This window comes from Gallus gallus, chromosome 3 (genome assembly GCF_016699485.2).
Source record: "Gallus gallus isolate bGalGal1 chromosome 3, bGalGal1.mat.broiler.GRCg7b, whole genome shotgun sequence".
In the NCBI taxonomy this organism is placed as follows: Eukaryota; Metazoa; Chordata; class Aves; order Galliformes; family Phasianidae; genus Gallus; species Gallus gallus.
The window spans coordinates 91,568,828-91,594,923 of NC_052534.1; the positions used below are offsets into that span (position 1 = coordinate 91,568,828).

At 36.3% G+C, this 26,096-nt stretch overlaps 1 protein-coding gene across 4 annotated transcripts in view; it reads right to left on the reverse strand.

Annotated features, from left to right (window-relative positions):
• SH3YL1 (SH3 and SYLF domain containing 1) overlaps positions 1 to 26,096 on the reverse strand; it is a 40,064-nt gene that overhangs the window by 10,705 nt on the left and 3,263 nt on the right. For 2 of the 4 annotated variants that reach the window (XM_419926.7, XM_015284931.2), the window contains exons 2-9: positions 19,197 to 19,307; positions 18,154 to 18,267; positions 17,646 to 17,710; positions 14,550 to 14,662; positions 11,952 to 12,080; positions 10,862 to 11,006; positions 10,034 to 10,103; positions 9,277 to 9,333 (exon numbers count right to left, since the gene is read on the reverse strand). In XM_419926.7, coding sequence (XP_419926.2) covers positions 9,277 to 9,333; positions 10,034 to 10,103; positions 10,862 to 11,006; positions 11,952 to 12,080; positions 14,550 to 14,662; positions 17,646 to 17,710; positions 18,154 to 18,267; positions 19,197 to 19,307 — 804 coding nt within the window. Of the gene's footprint in view, positions 1 to 5,029; positions 5,864 to 9,276; positions 9,334 to 10,033; positions 10,104 to 10,861; positions 11,007 to 11,951; positions 12,081 to 14,549; positions 14,663 to 17,645; positions 17,711 to 18,153; positions 18,268 to 19,196; positions 19,308 to 20,781; positions 24,512 to 26,096 lie in introns of those variants that run through there. The other 2 variants (XM_040697620.2, XM_015284933.2) reach the window with 2 other exon arrangements.

The window sequence follows — 26,096 nt, forward strand, 5'->3', positions numbered from 1 at the left end:
AAATAATAAAATACAGACTTTGATGACACTCAAAAAGACTGTCTTAGAAATAATCTGATTGCCTAAAATGCATGCACGCATACTCCTACATGTGTCCCCCAGCAACAAAACTATGGAAACGATTTGTTTATTCCAGGATAATAATAAAAAAATGCACAGAATACTTCTGAATGCTTCTCTAGGATGCAAAGAAGCAAAGCTACAGAAGTGTGTAATTGTATGTTTATTACTGTGCACACAAAAGTCTGTTGTTACAGCAGATTTTTCCACTCGGAGTTTACAAAAACAATCAGAATTATGAAAACTGCAACAGAAAACAGTATTCTTTCATGGAAACAGAAAACGGACAGTTTACAGTTGACGTGACTACCAGTTTGAATATTACCTCATACTTAAAAAAAAATCTTTCATAATTTCTTTTTTTTTAAAAAAAAGAGAGAAACAAAGAAAAAGGATTGGCTCATTTGGTTCCTAGAATGTAAACTAAGAGAAATAAAATATTGCCATAGTGAGGTTACAGAATACTGAAGCACCACTGCCTCAAAATATTTACTGTATGATCATATGCAATAATAAAAACATGACAGATACAGTATATTATTTCACATGACTTTTGGAGAAGTGTCATCTTGAATTAAGAAATTTTTAAGTATAGTTGACTGGATGTGTATGCTTCATAATATTTTATGGATGTAGAAGTTTAGTGCAGTTAATAGTCCATCCTTTGATAATATTAGAACTCCAAGGCTTTGCTATTCGTAACAACTACTGTTTAAGTAATGTCAACTTTGGCCCAAATCTATAGGTGATGTTGGGTTTATGCTCATAGCTGGGTAGCACAAAAGCTAAATCAGCTTCCTGCATTATCTAGGTTAGAATATCATGTTTATAAGAAAGAAAGCACTTTATAATGTTAAGACTCACTATAGGGCATTTATCAGACAAAGATCATTCTCTGGATTTAATACCGAGCACAGTGAATGATGGGTTGAACGCAGCAGCATCTTTGAAATGTGAGAATTCCTCTATGTTTAAAACCAAGATGGAAGCGAAGTAAGAAATACTGAAAGGGGAGATAAAAGGAAGTGCAATACAAGTTGCTGCACAGAGTTAAAAAGGTTGAAACTAGGTGATCTTTGAGGTCCTCCATCAACACAACAACAACAACAAAATGGTGACTGGAAGAAATCATCCAGGTTTAATACTGCATGTTAAAGAGAACACAAGGTAAAGCTAGACAGAGACATAGACACAGCCTACAAGTTATGCTATTCTCAGTTTTGCTCCAGAGACTCAAGGAATAGAAATTCAGCAAGAGATGAAAATCTGTATGCATGGAATTGATGTATTATACTCTAACAAACCCCCCAAACACCAAAAAAAGCACTCAAACACTTTGATCTCTTCCATATCAGCTGGAAACAGACTATCTCAAAGCAGCAGCTTCTGTAATATCACCAGTTTGTGCCACATCTAACATCAATGGTTTCATTGGTGGTTGAAGAAGATCTGACTATATTTAAAGTTTAAGTCACTATGCAAATTAAGCTCATTCAATATGAAACACAGTTCACTGTTTTTGAGTTTCTGGCCTGCTAGGGAACATGCTGGCTCATCATCTTCCTCTGCTGATGGAATGTTTCTATCTTTGTTTCAGCACACTCAGCTTTTGCATTAAAGAAGTGCCTTTTTTGTCAAGCATCTGTGGATATATTTGATATTTAGGATATAAAAAAAATCCCCTGCTTGTGAGAGTCAATTCCATAACAGTATTTTTGCTGATTACTTCTTAGATTTTTTTCTGCCTTTTCAAAAAACCTTTAAATTTTCATTCAAACTGAAATGATCAAATAAACTATATCAATGTCAAGGGCTTTTACTATGCTCAAGATTACATTAATGCGAATAATACTTTAGCTGAAATCATACAGCAAAAGATCACAGAATCACAGAATTGTAGTGGTTGGAAGGGACCTCTAGACAACACCAAGTTTAAACCCCTTGCTAAAGCAGGTTCCCTACAGTAGGTCACGCAGGAAAGTATACAGATGGGTCTTAAATATCTCCAAAGAGACTCCACTACCTCTCTGGCCAGCCTGTTCTGATGCCCTGTCAATGTGACCGTAAAGAAATTCTACCTTGTATTAGTATGGAACTTCCTGTGTTCCAGTTTCCACCCGTTGCCCCTTGTTCTGTTGTTGCTTACCACTGAAGTGGTAAAAAGGAGGATAAAAAAGGGTCCAACAACCATGAGGAGAGGGTTTCTGCCATCAGATCCCTCACTACGGACGGTATGCTGACGGACTTCCCTGGGCCTGCTACCTGAGACCTGCTGCTTCCTCCCAGGCTTACTCTGCAGCTTCTTCCTGGACCCATCCGGTACCTGCACCCTCTCGTTGCCCAAGACCGGCCTCGCTGCTCCTGCCCTTCGGCCTCAGACCACCAGAACGTCGTGCAACGGGACTACTGCCGGATCCTGGTGGTGACTATCCCTGCTTTATCCAATTCTTGCTTCTTTCTATCTTTTCTATCGCTCACCTTCCCTTCCCCATCACCCCAATCCAAAATAGTGTCCGTCCTCCCCTTTCTTCATCTCCCTTATTAACATTTGTAATTAACTGGTTGGACCAACATTTGAACCGTTGTTTCTTAATCTCACACTGGGCATACATATTTCAAAGAACCTCCTCTCTCTCCTATAAATTGGGGCGAGACAAACTGAACAAAAATTTAGCATATATATCACAAGCATGCTAAAACATCAGCCTGTTTGTTTCAGTAGGGACTCAGTCAAAAGGCTTTAAACTATACCATTTAATATCTTTAAGTTCACATGAACAACTTTGCATTTGAACTGCATCAGAATGATAACCCTAATGCTGCTTAAAAAAAAAAAAAAAGCATAAGCTACACTGTGATTTTCCTGTAATTTTTGCTCTAATTTTTATTCCTATTCATTAAATAAATGCCATGAAAAAAAAATACTGCTCCCCATTCCGGTCATATTTAGCATTATAGTTCTCCACCAACGCATGCACACACATCAGGAAGACACCAATTTCATCCCAGCACATATGACCTCAATCTCTCCTGCTCTGTTGTATTTTGAGTTAGTTGATTATACACAGTGAGTTATTTACTTCAGAATAACCAGAAAATTCCTGTGCACTAAGGTTTCCTCTCAGCTTGCCACAACATAAGCCATAAGCAGCTTGATTATCTGACTTATTACATTCACAATAGTATGATCCTAGAAAAGTGATTCAGAGATAAAAATAGTCTAAAAAATAATTTCCTGGGATTTCCTGGGTTTGGTTAGTATTAAGAAAGAGCTCATAATGGCAAGGAAGTTAATACCTTGGGGACCACCAGATGGATGTTTTATTATTCCAGTAACTAAATATAAACATGTCACAAGCCTTGCCATGAAGAAAACAGAAAAATAGACCAAGATTAGCTAAAAGTCTTAAGAGAAAAAAAATTACCATAGATAATTTCCAGGGGGTTAGGCCTTCGTGACATTGTCTACTGACCTAGTAAACATGAACTAATGACAGACATCATATATGCCACTATGCAAAACATTTCTGAAACAAATATCTATTAGTCTGAGCTCTTCCAATAGTACAGGAAAAGCAAAAATTCAGATATTACACATAGAAAAATGAACTGGAGACAAGAGAGATATCTGAATTTTATTATCTCCAAAACTGGAGATAACACTTTTACTTCGAGGTATTTAGTCTTACAATAAAAATGCCCAAGTCAAAGGATTTGAACACACATTTTTCTTGTGGTGTAGCTGTCAGGTTTCTTGTCTGTTTAAATCTGTGGATTTCTAACTGTGGAACTGCATAACTGATATAAATAGTTACATGACAGATTTCCAGTTAATTTTGAGTGGGTACTAGTTTTGTTAAATCAAAGAGAAGACTATCACATAAAAAAAGTGACTGCTTCAATACACATTCAGCAAAGTAAGCCTATTATGAAGTTGCAAGCACACCAACAGTGATGCTCTCTTTCAGAAGCTCTAAATTGTTTCTCTACACTGTGTAGAGCTCAGCAATACACATAATTAGAGGTACTAACGTAGAGACATCTAGAATGTTGTCACAGTTCCACTGTTTTATTTTCTTCCTGCATTTTAACAATATCATCCTACAGAGTACAATGCACACAAAATGGCAAGATTTTAAGTGAGATAGAAACTGAACTGTAGAGCAGGCATCCAAGTACAGTAGGTAAAACAGGAGTTCACAAGAAATAAATTAATATTGTGCTCAGAACAGATTTTGCTAAGCTTTGTATCTCAGAAGCATTCTACTAACTCTTAACTCATTTTTTTTGGCTTAATTAACATACTTGTAACTGGCCACAGAAAAGGCCACAATACACAAACAAAACAAATTTATATACAGACCCTAAAATTTCCTTGACAAAATATGCTTAAGGATGCATAAAAGTCTCTCTTAGAATTCTCACACCAATCAAATTTTCATAGATGGACTCAACCAGCTGGAATTCAGAGATTATTGAAATATACATTGAGATCACCCCGAAAATTACAGAGAATTGCACCAGACCTGATTTCTGGAGAACTGTAAGAATGAAAAGTGGCACCTCTGAGAGGGATTTAATAAAAACAAACTGAGTTTGCCACAACCTCACGGTACCACCTACTAAGAAATGATTGATACAGCCTCAACTGTTTTAACATGGATTAGCAATAAATAAAAATATTTAAATAAATAAACAAAAGGAAAGGAGTAGAGTTTGGCTTATACTCATTATGTATTTTAGATGTCCAAATCCTACTGATTGCAGTGAGTCCACACCTCAGAATTTGCTATTTGTAGCACTATTTAAAATTTGAGATGAAAAGAGAACATGACTTAGCTCATCAATCTGTTTAGGAATCAGAAGAAAGATCAAGAAAAATCAAGAGTTGATTCAGAAGTGTCTAAAAGGTAATGAGGGGAACAAAAACTCTCGGGGTAGGAAAGAGTTCCAGTGAATGCAGCCACAGTAAGCATCATAGATAGATATTTATTCAGCTCAAAAATCAAAAGAAGAGGGCACATTTTCCCAAAGACAAAATTAAAATTAAAAATATTTGGTTCAAGTACTTATGAAAGGTAAGAAAGCCAGTGTGTCTGAGAGAAATGTTAAAGAACAACAACAAAAATACAATCAACCAAACGAACCAAACAAAACCACCAATGAACCAAATCTCAAACACTTAGGATATATGCGCAGAAGTTTTCATGAATTTCTTAAGCAAATCTTGAAAGATGTAAACTGTGTAATTGCTTTTTCCTAATTCTGATAAAATAATTATTCTGTTACAATGGATGCACTTTCGTTAGTAGAAAAAAAGATTATTCTTAAAGCATTGCAACAATAAACCCACTGTTCATAAACACTCCTGAAAGGGAACACATTTCTGAGGAGAGGCAGAATGAAACGCTAAGTATGCACTCTGAAGGTCAGAGAATTCATGCCTCTGAACTGCTTCATACTAACTTATGATGACTGCAAATGAACAGTGAAGGAACAGTGTTTAAAACGTTTTTGTTGTTGTTTTAACGAAAATGAATTAATACACTCATCTCCAAGTCCTATCTCAATTCTGTTTCCTGACTGTTTCAGCATCTTGGCCAATTTAAGTGATTTTCTTCCATACACGTGAACCAGTCTTTGTTTCAGATTAGCTGAGATGAAGAAAAAGTGACAAAAACACTGACTTCTGAGCCTGAACAAATTGCCTGTTGATTATTTAGTTCTCAGCATATCTCCTGCTTCTACCAGTTCAGTTGGAAAATGGCTGCAGTGTTGTCAGAATTGTACCGTATTCAGCAACCTGTTTGGATGACAGCCAGATAAAGTAAGAAACCATTCATTTACAGTTTTGATTGCCTGCTGTTCTGTGGCATAAAGCCAAATAGAAATAATGAGAAAACAATGTACTATAAAAAGAATCTAACGTTTAGGACAACCTTAAGTTCCTTTAAAAAAAAATGTCATAGTAAGATAAATTTGTATCCTGATTCTACAATGCACAAGTAGTCCCCTGAAGAGCCGTGAGTCACTTAAATTACAGACATGGTACAGAACTCTACAGAAACCTTCTATCCAGATAACCTAAGCAACATCATGCTTATAAAACCTGGAAGGACCAGTCAGCCTTTTCATTATTTCTATGTGACATACATATGGGACAATGAGAAACATTACGTTACAAGTCCCTTATGCTAGAAGGGTAGGAGTAACGAACTTTCATAGACATAAGCAAATTTAATTCAGTCAAACAGTTTAAAAAAAAAGCAAACAAATCAAAACAAACCCACCCTAAACAATAAAAATAAAAAAAAGCCATATCTCTATTTCTTCAACTACTGTAAGAACTTTACTCCACTGAATCACATTCTCAGCCATGTTTTTCTTCCAGAATTGCAAGAAGTTTCTGCAAACTATTATTTCTCTTCAAATAAAATGTGTGATATTTCCAAGTGCATGGAAAATTTTAAAGTGTTTCTGAATCTTATTTTCCAGCTAAGTGCATTAACTTAAGTGTTACTGAGTTACATGAAAACACTCTACTTGCATGTCAGTCAAGTATCACACTATCAGTTTAGAAGAAACATGTTTTCATCTAACATTCTTCTTGCATTTGAAATAAGCAAATGTAATACAACCTTTTCAGATAACTCAGAACTACATAAAATATAATTAAAAATGTCTCATCTGCAAGTCTAGCTCTTCTTTCATGTAACGAGATGGATGAATGTTTCATCCTCTCTTCTACTTTTCTAACTGTTGAAAAGACAACTTCTGACCAGCACACCCTTCCTAGCAACCCTCTTCCCTAACCCCAAAAAAGGAAAACTGAAAAGGCACCTCCCTTATTGTGTTACAACTCAGCGAAGTTTGTTGCTCATTATCAAAACCTAACCCTGAACTAGCCATTGTAACTACCAATGAAGCTTCCTAAAGATTAGTTCCGTGCACTCTTCCATTAGCTATCTAACAAGTGTGGATTTTTTAATGTAATTATAAAGATGCAAGAAATGCTAAGTGTTTTTTCAGATCACTGTGGAACATCCATTGCAGCCAGTGAACCTCCGATGAAGCCTGTGTAGTAAAAGTTATATCTGCTAGGCAGCAGTATTAAAAGCATCCAGACCATAAACAGGAAGAAACAGATTACTGACAGGAGGCATGGCCTTAAGGAGACTTCTACCCCATCACTCAGCATAAACACACCCTCTATTTCTGTAGGGAAAGGGACTGCAACTCTTTTTCCAGACTCCCATCAACATGCATTTGTAACAGATCGGGAGATTGGTGGCCCTGCCTGTGGCAGGGGGTTGGAACTTGATCCTTAGGGACCCTTCCAACCCAAACTATTCTACAATTCTATGCATTTAAGGGTTTGGTATTAACAGACAGAGGAGAACTGACTTCTTCCTTGTTTTTCCCCTATAATAAGAACGATTCTTTATAGCCTACAGAAACATACACGATATTTGTGGATTCAGATACCACTTGAACTGTTACTGAAGGAATTCAAACCTGCAATACAAGGCAAAATATGCCACATCTAGCTTGGAAGAAAATTGAAATTTACCATGAGACATTTCTTGCAGAAAGTGTTTTTTACAGAAAATTCCACTTCCTCTTGTGCTCTTTAGAGATAGCTTTGTGAATTTTTAGAAATCTGTAGGAATCCTCAGTAATAGACTGACTCAGTCTACATTTTGATTTCAAGTCATCAATAAGCTCATCAACTATGAGCTATGGAAGATTTTTACCTTCTCAGTTGTGTTTGAATAGAACAATCCCTTTAATGTAGCAACTGTATGTTTGAGCTTTTTCCCTGCTGCTGGAAAAACTTCTCAGTTTTGGTCAGGGTTTTACGAAGACCTGTAAAGTTTAGTTTTGTTGGCCAGAAGACCAATTTTTCTTTCTTTCTGGATGACAGCTGCTGAGTATTATTTTCCTGCGAAAGACATCATTTTTTTCCTGGTAAAAGTTTTATAGCATGACAGAAAGTTTTTGTTCTCAGAAGGACTTTAGGGATTTGCACAGATAAATCAATGGCTCAGCCTAAGTTCCTGCTATGTCGGTCCCATCAACACATACATACCTCAGTAGCATGTATGGAGAAAAGATGGGAGAGGAGATTATGAAGACAATAACACACAATTGACCTCATTTTTAGTGAAAAATCTGTAATCACATGAATTGGGAGAGTAAACATACAATCAAGATTTTGGCCTTCAGACAAGACAGGATAAATACTGTGTTAAATAACAGCACTCTGCCTGAATTAGACTCTTCTGTGATCAGTTATCAAGTTTGATTAAGTAAAAAGGAAATTGTTTCACTTTATTTTCTATTGGTGTATGAAATATGTAAAAATGTGTACATGCATGTATGCGTATATCTGGGTAATATAGATTGTCTCAGCCTTGGTTTTTATCCCAGTCAAAACCACAAAAACATTTATTTATTAACAGGACAATATACTGTATCAAGCAGTTCGTCTCACTGACTTTCAAATAGTCAACAGTCTTTTTTCTTCGTGAATGATGGGATTTTTGATGGGAGAGACCACTATGGCATCTACATGAACATAACCAGTTCAATCATAACATTTTTCCTAATGAATCACAAGTTTCCAGTTGATGGGCCCCAAGAGTTACATCACAAATACTACAGACTAAGATTCTCTGTCAGAGCTCAGACTCCTCCTGCTTTAAAGTTAGGAGAGCTAAAACGTAACAGTGAACAAGTGATAGCTCTTTGGTATAATGCAGAGATATCTCACAAAAACCTCAAGGACTATAACTGCAAGAGAAATTATGTTTATGCAAGCACAATCAGATATGATCTGTGGAAGTGCTTCTTAATTAAAACAGGAGTTATACTACCTTGCATAAGAGTTTGGGCACAAGCTTGTTATATCAGCTTTCTTTTTCACTTCAGTTAGGTGGCAATGTAAAATATCTTTGCTATTTTCAATGTATTTCTCAAGGTCATTGAATAAAGCAAAATAACTTTTGCCGTAAGACTTATTTTTGTTGGAATATAAAGCCAAGGAATAAAATATACATTAATGAAATATTTTCAGGAGAGCGTATGCAATGGAATATCATTTTAACTCATGGTTAATAAAGAAATGGGCAAATGTTGATAGATGTCTTCCAAAGTACTTTCAGGACTTTGCAGATTTCATATTGCACTAATAAAATGTGTAAGCTCAGTACTTACTCAGAGAGGCATAATCACTTGGAAGTTCAGGATAAAGCTTGTTTGAATTCTTTTTAGCTGAAAGATAAATTTAAGCAGTAAGTTATACGATATAACAACATACGTTGTTATACTTCATACACATGTTTTCTAAGACATGTGCAACAGTTCCGAAATGACTGCAGTTATCTAAGGAGCAGTACAGGAGAAAGAAATAAGGACTTTGTCTTAAATCCTGTCTTACATCTGCTGGAATATATCAAGTTAGCAACAAAACCGCATACTGACTTGTATTCAGTGTGAATATATTGGTAGACAAAAACGTTAATAGAGTCAAAACTTTCCCCACTCAGCTTTATGAACTGCTTGCTTAAAGACGTGACAACCTAAAGGAGAACTAATAGTTTAGAAACCAGAAGTTTCTACAAGCAGGACTAGTGGTTTCTGTTAGAATCAGGACTTTTTACTTAAGAAACGTCACTGAGCCAAGGGCCTTCTATACATCTAATAAATAAGCATGCTTTCTTCAAACAATTACTTGTTTTTGTAACTAAACAAATACTACTTCTATAGAAAATATTTCACAGAGAAAAATTTGTTAATATAGCACAAAGAAATAAAAAACCGTTTACTCTTCATTGCTTGTGGCACTCAGAATGAATACAAAAAACATTATTATATAGGCAGTTATTATTACAATAACTGCATAACTTTAATTAGTCTTAACTTTCTACTTCTACAAAGAGATATATTAATCATTATCAAGATATTCTCTAACCTGGTGGTGTTGGCCTAACAGAAGGTTTATGTGGTTCAGGTCTTGATGGTCTACCAGGTGGGTCATTTACCTAAGATGCACACATTTTTAAAACAAGTTTCATCAAACTGGAAATAGATTTTAACTTCATAGTCTAAAAGTATTAGAAGTTACACTGAAAATTATCATCTCTACTGAAATTGTATTAATACAAGAAGTACACTTAAGAATTAGTGACATACACATGACTACAGAGAAATACACTGTGGGTTTTAAAAAAGATGAAACTAAATAATTACGTATCAATATAGCAGCTGAATAAATAATCTCCCATAGTTCTCAGTATTATTTTAAATGTGACTGAATGGAAGACAAAAAGTAGAAAAAAAATGAAGACTATTTGCATCAAATCTAGTATGCTCATTATTTACTTGATTATGAATAGCTTGAAGAAACTTCAACATCATCTCCAGATTTGATTATGCGCTGTTCTAAAAAGGCAGCTATATATTGTTTTTGTAGGTGATACAAAGCCAAACCAACAACATTCTTGTCCAGAAAAGCCCACCAGTGGAGCGCAGAAAAGTGCATTTGAATGGACACGTTACACACAGGAAGGTGTCAGGGTAGTTGGAACCAGATGATCTTTAAATTCTCTTTCTACCCAAACCATTCTATGATTCTGTGATGATTCTGCAAATTATCAGCTATGTGTTACATTTATAAGCATGAAACAGATCTTGCAAATGCCACAACGCCAAGATTACCATTACCCTTGACTATACACAGTTTACAAAGAGAAAAAAGTCTGTGACAAAGAGTTGCACAAAACCTTCCTTGTTCCCTTACAGCTTTTCCTGGATTATTTCTTTGCTCTTCATTTTCATATACTTCAATGAAGGATGCTAGAGTTTCATAAAGATCTTCTGCTTGAGCAGGAAAAGGAACATCACCCAACAAGATGGCACTAGCACGTATATCTTGCCCATAAAACCTGATATCAAAGAAAAGATGTCAGGTATTTGATCACCATTATATTTCAGTGTCTAGATAAGTCCAGCTTGTGAAAATGTTTCCTCTGCAGAGTTCTCTTACTGACCAGCTATTTTAAAGTGGCATAACTAATGATAAATTTTGAATGATGAATATTGCAACCAACTTGGATGCCTACCACCACTTCATTTCAAAATGTTCTTCATCAGTTGTATTTTGTCACTGGTCACATAGCATGCATCAGCCAGATCATTTGAAAGCCAATCACACAATAGACTAAAGAAATACACACTAATTCTACAAATTGTTTTAATAGATCCCTCAATGATGCACTGGAATGGCAATTTTATGACAGGAGATAGCTGGAAGTAACTGATATGCTGTCATTAAAAAATCATAGTAGCCTTGCTTATATAAGCAAAATTAAAGTTTTTATAAATATAGAACATACAATGCAACAGACGTCTCACAGTTACTGTATTTTAATTCTTGGAATTATTTGGTTGACATTTTAGGATCTGTAGCATAGTAAAAGCATTTCAAATATTTCCTCCTTCTCAGATGCACCTTAAGTACTTTAAATTTAATAAGCTGCACATCATAAGTAGCACTTCAAAAATTGTTCTCTCAAATTCAGTGATATCTACAACATTTTTTTTTTTGCTGTTTAGTTGGTTTGTTTCAAGTGACTTTAAAGGATATTTCTTATTATACAGTAAATATCTCTATAACTATATTCTAGAACACTGAGTCTCTTAACATTTAGCTTCTAAATGTGTACTTAGACAATACCTGTCACCTAAATTGAAGAAACCCTTGCCATTGAAGAAACCCTGAATTCAGCGTGGAATGTTCTCACAACAGATTCTTTTTTACAATTGAACTTATCCCATTCCATTGCATCAGTACTCCTTTATTGAATCCTCTGGATTCAGAGAGAACTTACTTGCGATTGGTTTCTTTCCTTTCAATTAAACAGGTTCCTTCCAGAGATACACCTGCAAACAGTCCTCGAGATTTGCAATATGTATAGACAGCAGCAGAGCTTCTCAGTGCAACATCCCCTTCTAAATTTCTGGAAAGAAAAAAAAATTACTTCATAATCTTCAATACGGCATCAAAACACAACAACTGTTAATGAGGGTGGATAGTGACAGGACAAGGGGAAATGGTTTCAAACTAAGACAAAGGAGGTTTAGGTTAGATATTAAGAGGAAGTTTTTCAATCAGAGAGAGGTGACACACTGGAATCCATGCCCCATCCCTGGAGGCATTCAAAGCAGGGCTAGATGTAGCTCCGGGCAGCGTGGTCTAGCGGTTGGTGACCCTGCACGTAGCAGGGGGGTTGAAACTTGATGATCATTGTGGTCTTTTTCAACCCAGGCCATTCTATGATTCTATGAACAGTAATGGTCTTTAATCTTAACCCCACCAGAAGTCAGCAAGGATATCACATTTCTTCTGTTCATAAATAATCTACTGAATATACTTAACTAAGTCAAACTTAAAATTCACCTTCAGTTTTCATTTCAGACAGAAGCCAGTACAAAGTAATTAATTTTGGTAATCAGGTTTCCTCTGAAGCACAGAATAACATCTTCTCATAAGAATACTCTATATCAGACCGCCTCTTGCATTCATAAGTCTGAAAAAATGACTAACCCAAACACAACGGTTTCAGAAGATGATTCAAAATTTCCAAGCCAGAACAATAATGTAGATACAAAACTCATGCTCGTTGCTTCTTTGAAATATTCGTCCAATAGCAAATTCCAAATTTTCCATAGACAGATTTGCTACTAAATTTTTTTCTTAGCTCTAAAGAAATCCTTTTTACCACAGTAATGCAACTAATTTTTGTCTCATCTACCACTTGCAGAAGGAACTTTTAAATTCCTTTCCTTTTTCTTGTGGCCATTTATGCATTCAGAGACATTATCACCTCACTGGTTTCTTCGTTAGTCAGTACTTCAGTCACTGCACATAGATCATGTTTAAAAAGCTGTGATTGCATTTGTTGTAACCAAGAACTCCATCTTCCTTGATTTTATGATGCCAAAAGTATCTTAGAAGTCTGCAGCTAGGTGTCCCAAAAGCTTATTTCGTCCAGGCTGAATATGCCAAGCTTCCCCAGCCTCACAGTTCACATGCTCCATGTCTCTTGCCATCTTAGTATCTTCATTGGAAGCACTCAAGGTTATACACATCTTACTTGTACAACAGGGCCAAAATTGGACATGATATTCTCGGCACAAGCTATGAGCAACCAATTGAAGGGGAATAATCACTTTCCTTATCTTCTGATTACAATTCTATTGATGCAGCTCCCCGTGTTGTTAGACTTCTTTACTGTCATGACGCACTGCTGACTAAACCTACTGTCTACCAGGATGCCAGTGCCTTCCCACTAGGTTGGCTACTCAGTCTGGCAGGCCCCGTCTAAACAGCTGCTGAGGATTCACCCACCCAAGGTGAAGGACTCAGCCCTTGTCCTTGTTTAATTTCATGAGGTTTCCTGATGTAACTTTCCTCTGTACACTCTAGGTCCATCACTTTGTATGCAGAACAGCATACCAAACACCCTGCAACACAGATGACATTTACTGCCCTCCCCTGGTCCATATATTTATCTCATCCAAGGAACAAGAATCACCCTTTTATTTTGTTAGATAAGATGACAAAACATCAGCAAAACTTTCATCATAAAAACAAAGGTATAAGGAGGGACATATTCCAAGAGAAGAAGCTGAGGCAATTGGGCTTGGTTAGGCAGGGAAAGAGAAGTCTTAGGAAGGGATCTATCAGCAGCCTTCCAATTAAGGCAATTAAGAGTATGATGCCAGGCTCTTCAAGTGGTGCATGGAGGAGGGACAAGATGTAACGATCATCAACTGAAGCAAGAAACGTTTTGACTGGATGTATAACATAACTTTTCACTGAGTAGTGGAACATATTGCCCAGAGAGGCTAAGCAGAGGTTTTCATGATCCATCTGGAATAAAGGCATGAGCAACCTGATCTGCAGTCATAACAAACCTTGCTTTGAGCAGGAGGCTGGACTAGAGATCTCCGGAGGTCCCTTCCAAATTAAATTATTCTGTGATTATATCAACTCATCCTTCATAGTAGGCTGGCTTAATCGCTTAAGCTTTAAAAGTAATTACTTGGTGTATTTTTTTTACTTACTGCCAGGCAGATCTCTGGTAACAAAGCACAGGCCCATAGATAAGTGAAAATAATAGTTTGCTATAGTGCATTTGCTCTTTATTGAGCCTAGTCAAGCAATGTCTTACAAAACAAGAGTAAACTTTCCTTCCACCAATAAATACCTTTATTATGGAAGGCAAAAGATAAAACAACAAGTAAGTAGAACGTTGTAACACTATATAGCACTACAGAAACAATAAGGTCTAGTCAACATACAGGTTTGTAAAGACTGTTTTCTAAGATATTAGAGAAATCCATGCAAATGTTGATATAGCTTAAGAAAGAAATATCTTCCATATTTAAATCTCATCCGTATTACGAAAAGATTTTACTCTCACCTCCCCAGAGGTCCAATTGCCACAGTAAGATTTCCTCCAAGTGTAAGATTCCCTCCTTTGGCAAAAGCTTCTACTGCTCTCTCATGATTCAATATTATTACTAAGTCTGAAACCTATAAAAACATCAAACAAAAGTACCATGCTTTTTAAGAAGAAAGTCTGAACTGCATGAGAGCAAAATCTGTTCAGTGGGAAAGTAGGTAGTAGCAACGAACATATTTCCTTCCCCATGTGAAAAACTAACTGCAAATCCATAAAGGTTTTAATTCAATCTAGAATCTGTCATCCACTCAGATAATTACTTTCATTCTTGCGAATAATCCTTCTGAAATAGTTTTCTGAATGAAATTAATTCTTTTTCTGCAAGACGTTTGGAAGCTAAAAATCCTGTTTCACAGTTTTTAACCCAATACAATAAACACTTATATTAGAAACACTATCTGGATTCAAAATTTCCTAATTAACTAATTTTTAACTTATAAAGCTTTTGCAAACAAGTTTGAAGGCATTTTCAGAATTGAAGAGACATCAGATTAAGAAAATCCATAACTGAATTAATGGTAACAACAAGAAAGACTAGTAAACAAAAATTACTTGTTTGTCTGTCAAATAATAATACAAAAAAAAACAACAGAACAACAGAAAGGATACTGCTTTTCCTATAATCGACAAAACTGTATTTTCTTGACAGAAAATCGGGATTCTGCAAGACTTCAATTTATGAGATGTAGCCAGTTTCTTCAAGAAACTATTGAGGGAAATAGTTGGAGAGAGAAGGTATTTTTGAAAGACACATGCAAAATATAAGAAAAAAATATGAGTTTTTTTTTTTTTTTTTTTTAACACCATCTGGACTATGATACAAAATGCAGAGATAGAAGAACTTCAACTACAACCCAGTAGACGCCTTTTGTCATCAGTACCGTAAAACTATAACTCTCTTCATAAGTTTCAATAGAACGGTCCTATAATTTTTTTAAAGAGAAAAAAAATTCTTTCAAGTCTTTTCCTGTAAAGATCATGGGATCATAACTGAAAGCTCATCAAACACATGTGTTAAAAAAAAAAGATAGGTGAATTTGATGTTAAAGCCAGCACAGCAGACTGTTTCAGAGTTCAAAGTAGACTGTTCTGTTGTTCACTTTTTTTCAACTTACCCCAAATTCCAAACAGTGACAGCAGGGAATACAAGAGGAAATATCAGATTATTTGCAAAACAGTGTTAGCCATGAGTACATACAGTGTATGCGAGGCCTTTGTTATTAGCCTCTCATAACCTCTACCCCATCCCATACAAAAGGTCTGACATTAACAGTTTCTTAATCATCCAGTGATGTAGAGAGAACACAATTCAGGATGCTGCTATCTCTTTTTACCTGTACAGAGGATGAATTCTTAGCTAAAGCTAAATGAATTCATTGTGAGAAAACCTTTAAGGAAAGCATTTCAAGAATTTTAAAATAGATTTTCAATTTGAAGTACCAAGCATTTTCACTTGGAAAACCATTATGCTAATACCACAACTAGAGAAATCTGTGACTGACTTCTTATTGTTTAAAACCACACACAAGTACACTATGTTAATTATAATCTCTCCTGTATGAATAAAATGCCAGCAATTTCTACAAGATTTAAGTTCTTAAACTGCTAAAACACTGCTGAAATTGGAATCTGGGCTCCTAAGCAGCTCAACTATTTACCTTCTACATTTCTCCTCTAACTTTACATTATAAAAGTAAGGAAACTATTTTGTAAACTGAATGAATACAATTTCAAATGAAGTGCATAAAGCTCAGGTCCTCTCGGAAAAAAAGTCCTCTTGGAAATATCTTATGCATTTAAATCATTTTAGTAAATATCAGTAGTAAATGGTTATATTATCTAATATACCACATGGAGATGATTACAGGAAAACTTTCACAGATTAATCAAGGCATCTGATGAGTCTGTTTCATTGTCACTAAAGGAGAAAATACAAAATAAAAACCTCCTGGGGCACACCAAACAATATTTTGCAATGCATTCAGATCTTGTAGTCAAGAAAAGCAAAGAAAAACCCTTGCAAAAATTATTAATTTTGTATTCACAGCATCTTTTAAAAAGTGCACAGTAATAATACCCAAGACCACATACTGAACTATCTGGATATAAAAAAATTACTTATCAATTACTCATTATGTGAGTACCAGGTGACTAGTTGACAGGAGAGGAATAGCTGGTTACTTAGGAGGCACAGACTGAGGGCTCATATGTACACCCAGACCAGTTTTGCATGAATTCTTCTGAAGGAGAGCAGAATTCTCATAGCAAAAGATTTTGTTGGCAGCACACTGTTACATTTGATTTTATTTAGGAATCAGTGGAAGAGAAGCTAAACAGAGAAAACAGAAGGTTGGGAATGGAAAACAGGGCAAGAAAGAGGAAGACATGACAACAAATAATAGTGAAAAAGCTGTGAGGAATAAGACAAAAGCAGCAGTAGAGGATCATCAGAGTTCAGATCAACAGGACTCCTCCTTGGATGTGCTGAAAGTTCCTTCTTTAACTGTTTGTGCTGGATGGAAAATCATTTATTTTCTGTAGCAAGCTTCCGGAGTAAGTACCATCAGTTTTGGTGCTCTCACACTGAAGGGTGAAGTCAAGAATCACAGTTTGAATAAGGAATGCATGAAGTATAGTGGCATTCTATACCTTCAGTTACTTTCACTGTTTATTGCTAGATGGAGTCCTTGTGCTCCTTAACAAAGCATTTGATAAACTATTAAAAATAGTATATTTTAGTTAATTCTAACTGTCTTTTATATGAACTCTGACTCAAATTTTCTCCGAAGGGAAGATCTCTGTCTGCTCTAAGAAATCAAGGAAACAGCTATTGATCACTTATTTTCATTTAAATCTCTCCAAACAATTAGATTAATAGGATTAAAACTCCATATTCTGCTTGGATTATATATGTGAACTTTAAAAAAGTGGGGTTTTGTCTGCTCTGAAAAACAGATCTCACTATCTCACCAACATTTACATCTTTTTCAATGCATTTAACTGCTTGGGGAAAAAAAAGAAAAAAAAAAGAGTACTTCAAATGTGAAATTATACCTCAATTCCAATTTCAAATCCACCACCAAGGCCAGCAATTCCTATTGCAGAAGGAGCAGACCAGGCTGTCAAACAAAATAAAAATTACAGAAGCATTACCACACATTACAAGAAATGCTCATCTAATTATTACAGCTCAAAACTACTTAGAACTCTGTTCATAACTACTAGAATGCAATCATATAAAGACACTAGCTTATTCCAGTAAAAAGAATCCAAGACACACAAATCCTCATTTAAACAAATCTTTATGTTACAAATTATTTGGCATACAGCTGTTTATTACTGGGTATAATTCATTTTCCTAATGAGTTTCAAACTATATGTTTTTATATTTCATCCTTTTCTACAAAGATACTGACAGCATTCAGTTAAAAGCAGGTATAAAATTCTGAAAACAGCTTTCTCATCAGACATTTTCATATGCATACATGCACGTATGTGTGTGTGTATGTATTTTAAAGCTTTTAATTCTCCTATGAAGTACAAAAGGAGAATATCCACTTACTGCCATTAGGAAGACGAGCTAATACAATTCCACTTCCACCTCGAGCAGTCACCAAAAATCCAGCTTTGATAACAGACAAAACTGCAAGGCCTTTGGCTTTAGCTATCACATGGGCTGAAACAGCAAAATCATTTATTCAAAACCTTGTCAGAGTTCAAAGGAAAGGGAAAATAAAATTCTGTATTTAACAATTTTGAACACCTTTAAGATGTCAAATAATTAAAGCAAAAGCTTATAGAGAACTGAACTCATCATGACACCTCCACTCCACAGTCAACTACAAAACTAGGTGCACTGATCCACACTGCCACAACTGCTCCAGTTATCCTGGTTAGCTCATACAGAATGAGCATGCTTATTGCCATGAATAGTTGACATTCGTGGCTCTACCGATTTTTGGAGGAGTGAAGTTTGAATTTAAATCACAGTGACACACATCAGCCTGATCAGTTTACATCATTAGACAGTGTTTTTGTCAAGTAAAATGTCATCATCCTGAAAGTCTTATTACAGACCTTCTGGAACATAATAGATATAAATTCAAAGCCACAACTAGCAATACCCAGGCAAAACAGAGAATAACAATTGCAAAAATTAGGAGGACAGAAGCACGTAAGAGTGTTTAACCATTATCAAAGTAGAAACGTACCCCGATCTCTTTCATTCAACTAATTTTTATCTAGGTAATTCCAATAAACACAGATATTCGAAAACTACAGCTACTATTCAAGGTTCTCCTTAAGAACGGATGTTCACACAGTGAATGAGAGACAGCCCAGAGAGAGGCCCTCCTGTGCAGACAGCCTCCTGTGGCTGGCTATAAACATGCAAAAGATTTCTCGCAGTAAGCAATGTCTGCCTAGAACCCAGCAAACTGAACACCTTTACTTCCAAAATATTTCCAGAGAAGTTACAATAGTCCAATTCTTCACTCCTTTCTGAGTTAATGGTCAGTGAAAACAGAGGACATCAATAAAGAGATGGATTTCAACAGAGGGGAGAACCGGAGGTTTTAGTTGAATCGTAACATTTCCTTTACTCACGAGGTATGATTTTATCAGGTCCATTTCTGGAAGTTATTTCTGTAAATTCTCGTAATATTTTAGCTGCCTTTTTCGCTTCTGACTTCAGGTTGGAAGGTATAGGGTTATTCACTGTAAAATACAAAAGAAATAACTATTATCAGCTCAGGACAGCACAAAAATAAACCAGTGTAACTCTGTGGGCAATTTGGACCATTTCAGACCAGACGACTTCCTTTAGCAACCTGCTTTCTGTTGAAGTGTTTTGCTGTAGGCATCAACACCTACCTATTTTGGAGGTATCAACACCCACCATCTGCAAGTTTATCAGCAACAAAGCTTCCCAGTAATACATGCATGTAGTGTCAGACCAAAGATCCATCTCGCCTCATGTTTCACTTCTGAAAAGAACTCGCTAGAATAGTCCAACAAAATCCCACTGTTCTTCATTTCAAAAAAGCATAAAAAAGAAAACTAGACAACTCTGTAGAGAAGCAACTTGCCGACAACAGTGACCTAGTTTTTTCCAGTTGGTATTCCCCAACATTCACTCACCTCCTCACTCTGAGCGACATTCCCACTCAAAGCTATGGAGGTGACAAAACTAAATACATCTTGAGATTAAGTCAGTGAAGCCTGGAGAAGTCTGCAGCTAATAAGTGAGGCACTCAGTGGCAAGTTGGCAGTCTTTCCAGACTAGAATAGGAATTGCACATCTATTACAATGATGATGATAATAATAGTTAAATTGTTTGCAATATGTTTTTATTTAGTTTCGCAATATGCTTTTAAATAGTGCTTCTAACCACACGGGGGTAAATTGAGAATAGGTTTTGAGATTGCTGAAAAAGCCATCTGTATATCTGTAGTTCTGTATATCCGTAGTTCCATTTTCAGTTGACATAAATACGTTCCCTGCAAATTTTCAAACGGGATGCACAGAGCTGCAGTCAGACATTCGCCTCAGAAATTGGATCATGTCACTTTACTAGGCTTTTGTAAGCCCTCCTTTACCGCAGAAAGATATCCCTTGGTTCACAACCACACTTTATTCATGTCATCATGTCTTGGTAAGACATACATTTGAAAACAACTGTTTTCAAGGATGAAGTACAGAAAGAGCAAAGTTCCATCAAAAATCTCAGACAAACGCCTTGAAACTCACAAAGAATTGCAAACCACTTCCACTGAACCAGACTGATGCATTAGTTTCACAACACCAAGGTCAAATATCCCACCAGTTGTATGGGTTTGTTGCGCTCTTTTTTTCTATGTTTTAATATATATACATAAAAGTTTTGTTACTTACACATATTAACTACATATTTTATATGTGGCCCAAGCCAATTCCTCCTTACGCAGCAGGCAACCTGTGCTCCAGTACATTGTCCAAGCAAGTAAAGAGACACTCAAAACAAGAGGCTTTGGCAGCTGAGATTCTGAAGTAATTGCTCTGCAAAACCTTATAGCAACACCTGGTTTTGGTGAAAATGCAGCAGGTACAAGACTGGAGAGTTTTAAGGGACAGAAATCACCACAATGTTGTGCAAGAATAGCACTCTCTGGGAATACAGGGAAACACATGCATGGAATGCAACAGACTAACCTGCATTGCGATAGCAGATGGAAGACATGCAAATCCTGTCTTCTAATCCCTTCTGTTTGCATTCAGAAAGTTAGGAAGTGTGGGGGGATACAAAGTGAAAGTCTAAACTCTAAGAGCCCAGGACTTTCAGAAAGAAGTGACAGGCATGTGCAGCTCTCTCTGGATGCTATGGCACTAAAATCCTATGCCAGTTTGCAGCAGTTGAGTGCAATTGCGTCTTCCCTGGCTCAGCTGGCTGGAACCTGCTGCACCAACCATAGCAAGAGAGTGCAGCTCAGCCCCAGCAAAATGTAGAAGGATAATTGCTTTTGGTAGATCAACTAACTAGATTAAAGCAAAAGTCTCCATTACTTCTGCTGTTTGCACCCGACGTTACAATTTCAAGGGCAGAGGTGAAACAGTACAAGCATGTTGTAAGAGAAAAACAGGGTTTTTGATTTTGGAGAGAGAAAACACTGAGTAAGTCACGAAAAGCATACTACAGCACCATTCCTCCTATGAAATAAAAAATAACAACTTTTGCATACTGTAAGTTATAATTCATAAGTAATGTTGCAATACAGTGCATGTCTGTTTGCATAATTAAGTGAATACTTCTGCATGTGGCATATTGTTTAAGTTCGGAGATCTGGATTTTACTTAATCTTCACAAGATACACATTTCATGGTATTTTAATCTTATTCAACAATAAAAATTAAATGGAAGATATGCTTCATTTTAACAGTGGTAAAATGGACAGCTGCATGTCTGGCCATGCAGGACTCTTAGCAAAGTCATCAAGCCTTTATGAACCTAATGCGTGCACTGACATCTGGAAATGGAAAACCTGATGAAGCAAAAGCAAGCAATATCTAGCATTTAGATTATAGAGAAATAAGAGAAATAAAAGTAACTTCTTTGCTCCATTTACAATTTTTTATACTTATACACATTCCCTCCGTCACCTTGTTTCTCTCTGGCCAACCTTACATTTTGTAGGAACATCCCCAGTCTGTTTCTTGTTAGTTCTATAGAGGGGAAAAAAAAACACACACACACTCATATTTCAAACATATTAGAAGAGAAATATTTCTCTTTAATCCTCCCTCATGCATCTCCATTGACAAAAAATAAGATGTTCTCAGATCTGAAAGTCTGCAAACGAAAGCTTAAAAAAGAAGAAAAAAATCACTTTGAGTTTTCCACACTCTGCTGCAGATTCAGAATTGCTTCAGAAAGATATTATGGTTACCAGAAAAAAGTGTGCATGTTCATATAGGAGTTACTATTAGTTATTATTTAACTGAAGACAATTTGAAGCTGAACTTTATGAGCCAGCAAAAGTAATACTACTACCTCACTGTCTCATCAATTCATCCAGTCACATCCTGTAACAGTAAGCATGAGAACAAACTTTATTCCCACTCTCAAAGAACCATGAGAACCATCATTGTCCCCCTGTATATTTGTTGCATACATCAATATTGCTTCTGCATCCTCTGAGTATCTACAAGAATTCAAACATGCATCATTCTTTGCTTTTTCCTGCCTTGCTACAGACTGGAGTAAGACAGGATTATTTTTCTGGACAGAGAAATATCAGGAGGGTTTGAAAACATTCAGCCAGAACTGTGCCTATGGAGCCAGAATAACACACTGTTAGAAGTGGGCTGAGAGACTCCTAGATGACACTAGAGACAGAGAGAGGAAGAAAGGAAAAGGCTGAACGTGTGGTCAGCTGAAGAGCTGGATCTTACAGAGGAGAGCTACAAATGAGATGATTTACATCCAGACTTTAATTTAGACAACAGGAGATGCAAAATTTAAAGGACTTTTCTTTTGGCAAGCAAGCAAAGCACAGAAAGTTTTAATCAATAAGCCAACTGATTAAACACTTTCAGGGCTGAAAACCAAGAGTTAGTCAGAATGGCCCTTGGGTCTCAAGGAAATGATGACTTCTTTAAAAAGACAACCAACAAATCCACACCATGGCCTTAACTGTGGATAATATGCTTGATAAAGTGTGGCTGGACTCCTGCTTTGATGAAATTCCTCACACCAAGCTGCAGTGCCACAGCCAAAGAAATGTGGTATTTTATCACTGGGGGAAGAAGGAGAACTGGCTCTCCCTCTTAGGCTATGCCACACTCAAAATTCCGTTGACAGAATTCAAGATAAAATAAAGGCATGGACAACAATTAACCTACAAAACATAATGTTTAATGGCTAAATATATAGTGTAGGTGAGGCCTCACTCTTACAATCTATTACTTTCATTAAAATTTGTCCAAGGCCAAAGAACATTAAGCATTTCTCATTAAAAAAAAAACCCCAAAACAAAACCAAAACAGCATAACAAATAAGTGAAAAAAATCACACAAAGACAATCCAAAGATCGCTCTTTACTAGTTAAAAAGTCTGTGGAAGTTTGTACTATAGAATACTTTGTTTGCCCCCATATATAGTAGAAACACAATGACTAAAGACTACAGTGAAAGTGAGGAATAAAATCGTGATTCCACTGATTCTGATTGCTGTGTAAACAGTCAGAACCATAACTGGGATTTCTGTGACATCAAAAATAGTTAAAATTTCTGTTCACTGGCCAAGCTGCCCTCCTCCTTCTCAAGTTTACACTATGATTTGAACAGTAAAATTATTTTCTAAAAACCTGAACACTGCAATACTTTGTTGGAAGACAGAAGTTATAGAAATATCTGCTCTTTATTCCAAGTATTGTATGAAATATTTAGAAGCAAGCAGAAGCTCCACGCTCAGTTCATCCCACAGTAACATGAGGAATAATACTGTACCGCTGTCTTCACTATTTGCTTTTAAGTATGCATATATAATTGTCTGCTTTGTATTCATCCAATGCTCAGGAAAGAGGTAACGAGAAGCAATAAGACAATAATATCTATCAGGAGGATATACTGAGTGATGGATTCGGAATGCCGTGACCAGCAAATGCTCAGCTGGGAGCAAGCTTCATTTACACTGCTGCTTGTTGTTGAGGGGAAAAGATACTGAGCATATGTGAGTCAGCAACACAAACCTCATGGGGGAATATCGCACCAAAATTGATTAACTGCTTAATTTGTAAGCTGATGAGGCAAGTGCGTCAGCCTCTAATTTACATTCTGACTAACAGTAATAATGTGTTGGCTGAACATTTGGTGAAATTATCTGAGCAAGGTGTAATAAAGAATAAAGTCTTTTTACTTAAAAGCTAGAACTAATTCTGATATAATCAAAATTCTGCTGAATATGAACAGATGAAATAAAGGTTGGTGGTATTATAAGGAACCTGAACATCAAAAATACGGTTTCAAAGAAGACTGATGACAAAATGGAGACAAAGACTAGCATGCATATTTCATATATATATATATATACATATATATATATAGTGCATGTATATATAAGCTTTGAAGTACTTTTGCAGAAGTAGTTTTTAATTTTTTGTTAAAACAAGAAAAAAAATAATGGCAAACACCTTGCACAAGTCTGGGGCAGCAATTCAGTCTTTACTTTGGCTTCACTAAGAAGTTCAGAAACAGCAAAACATTAAAGCACAGCTAATTTGCAAACACCAAGGTTACTGCAATAGCATCAACTTCCAAAAGCAAGTATGAACAAAGAATGATTAAAAGCATTTATAAGCATGAGAACTAACATAGTCAAGAACGGTTGAAGACAAACACCTTATGGGATTGAGAAACCTGAAAAGCAAGACCAGTGACCTTCTCCAGTGCTGGAGAAGAGCCTAAACAAGAGATTTCAACTCAGCGTTACAATTAGAAAGATGTAATTTTGGTTTCATAAACATGAAACATCATGGTACTGTGGCAGCCTGCTCCAGTCTTGTGGGATCCATCTGGCAGTGGAAATCCTTCAGCAACGTGCAAGACATGCATTGTATGCATTTTGCTTAACCCAAGATGAAGTGAGGTAGACTTAGAGCAGAAGCCAATTAGCAAGTATTAATCAGCAGACTATAAAATGCATCTCTGTCCAGCCTCCCTCTATCTAATACTTCCAGCACCGAAAGCCAACAATTGACAGCAAAGATTAGACAGATGTCAAAAAAAATATCTGTGAAATCTGAGGAAGCATTGATAGAAGCTGAAAAAGAACCTGTAGGAAAAGGATGGAATACAATAAAGGTAATAATTACCACCTTCAGCTAGGACCCACTGTGCTCCAGTTGTCAGCACATGAGCTCCATGCTTCTCATTCTGGAGCCAAGGACAGGCAGTTACTGCTTCCATGAGACTTCAAAGTACATGAGAGAGGAATGCCAGAGAACTTGCTTATTCTACTGCAAAGCACTGCTGGCATGGCAGAAGGATTCTAAGGAAACAGTCTCAGGGAATGAGAAAGTAGCAATCATTGACAGTAAAGATCATACCAATTGAGTATGTTGCACAATTTTCCAGAAGCCTCTGACAGGACAAAAAAGGAGACAAAATAAGACAGAAAACACATCATGTAAGGCGATGAAAACAAAGTTGAAGAGGAGAAAACAGGCTCTCTGTACAATGAAGCCTTTCTACTGATCCCATGCATTTGTATCACACTCTTTACCATTTGGATTCCTGAAATTTTACCAAGTTCCATACAGTCTGTTCCTCACCAAGCTTGGTACAAGTGCTTTGCACTCTGGCAGGGTACCAGTATGCCAGCAGGAACCAGGTGGCCTTGCAGAGCAGCAGCTGAGCTGCACTAAAACTGGACTCTAATGTATACCTTCACAGACGTAAGAGGTTTTGTACTATCTAATTTAATGTAAATAATCTTTCTTCCTTCCCCATACTGGATAGCTGGAAGTATTTAGTTACATCAGTGTGAGTACTTTCATGTAGGGAGCCCAAAATACAAGATTTTCAGTTAGAAATCCCTGCTAGCACTGACAATCTAATCTGTCTTTTCAGACTTTGCTATAATTTATGTACATACTCCAACAGCACAGGAGATCAGTGTTTTTTCATATGGAATCTCCATTTTGTTAATGCTAGAAAAATGCACACATAAATAAAACATTCACTTTCAGCGTGTGCCTATTTTTTATTACAGCTCTCAAAGCGAAAAGGACTTAACTGATCCAAACAGGAAGTGTAACAGTTCATAATTTTATGAGTTCTCAGTCCTCAACCTCAATTTGAACTATTTCCTTGAAAAAGGAAAGTCTATGAGCTCCAATAACTTAAGGGAAAAAAAAAAAGACACGTAGCAACTTACATTTATCAACAGCATTCGATGACTTTGGTCCCCAGCAGTTGTTTTTTTTTTTTTTACTGAAATCACTTTGGAATATTCCTAATTCCTCTCAACT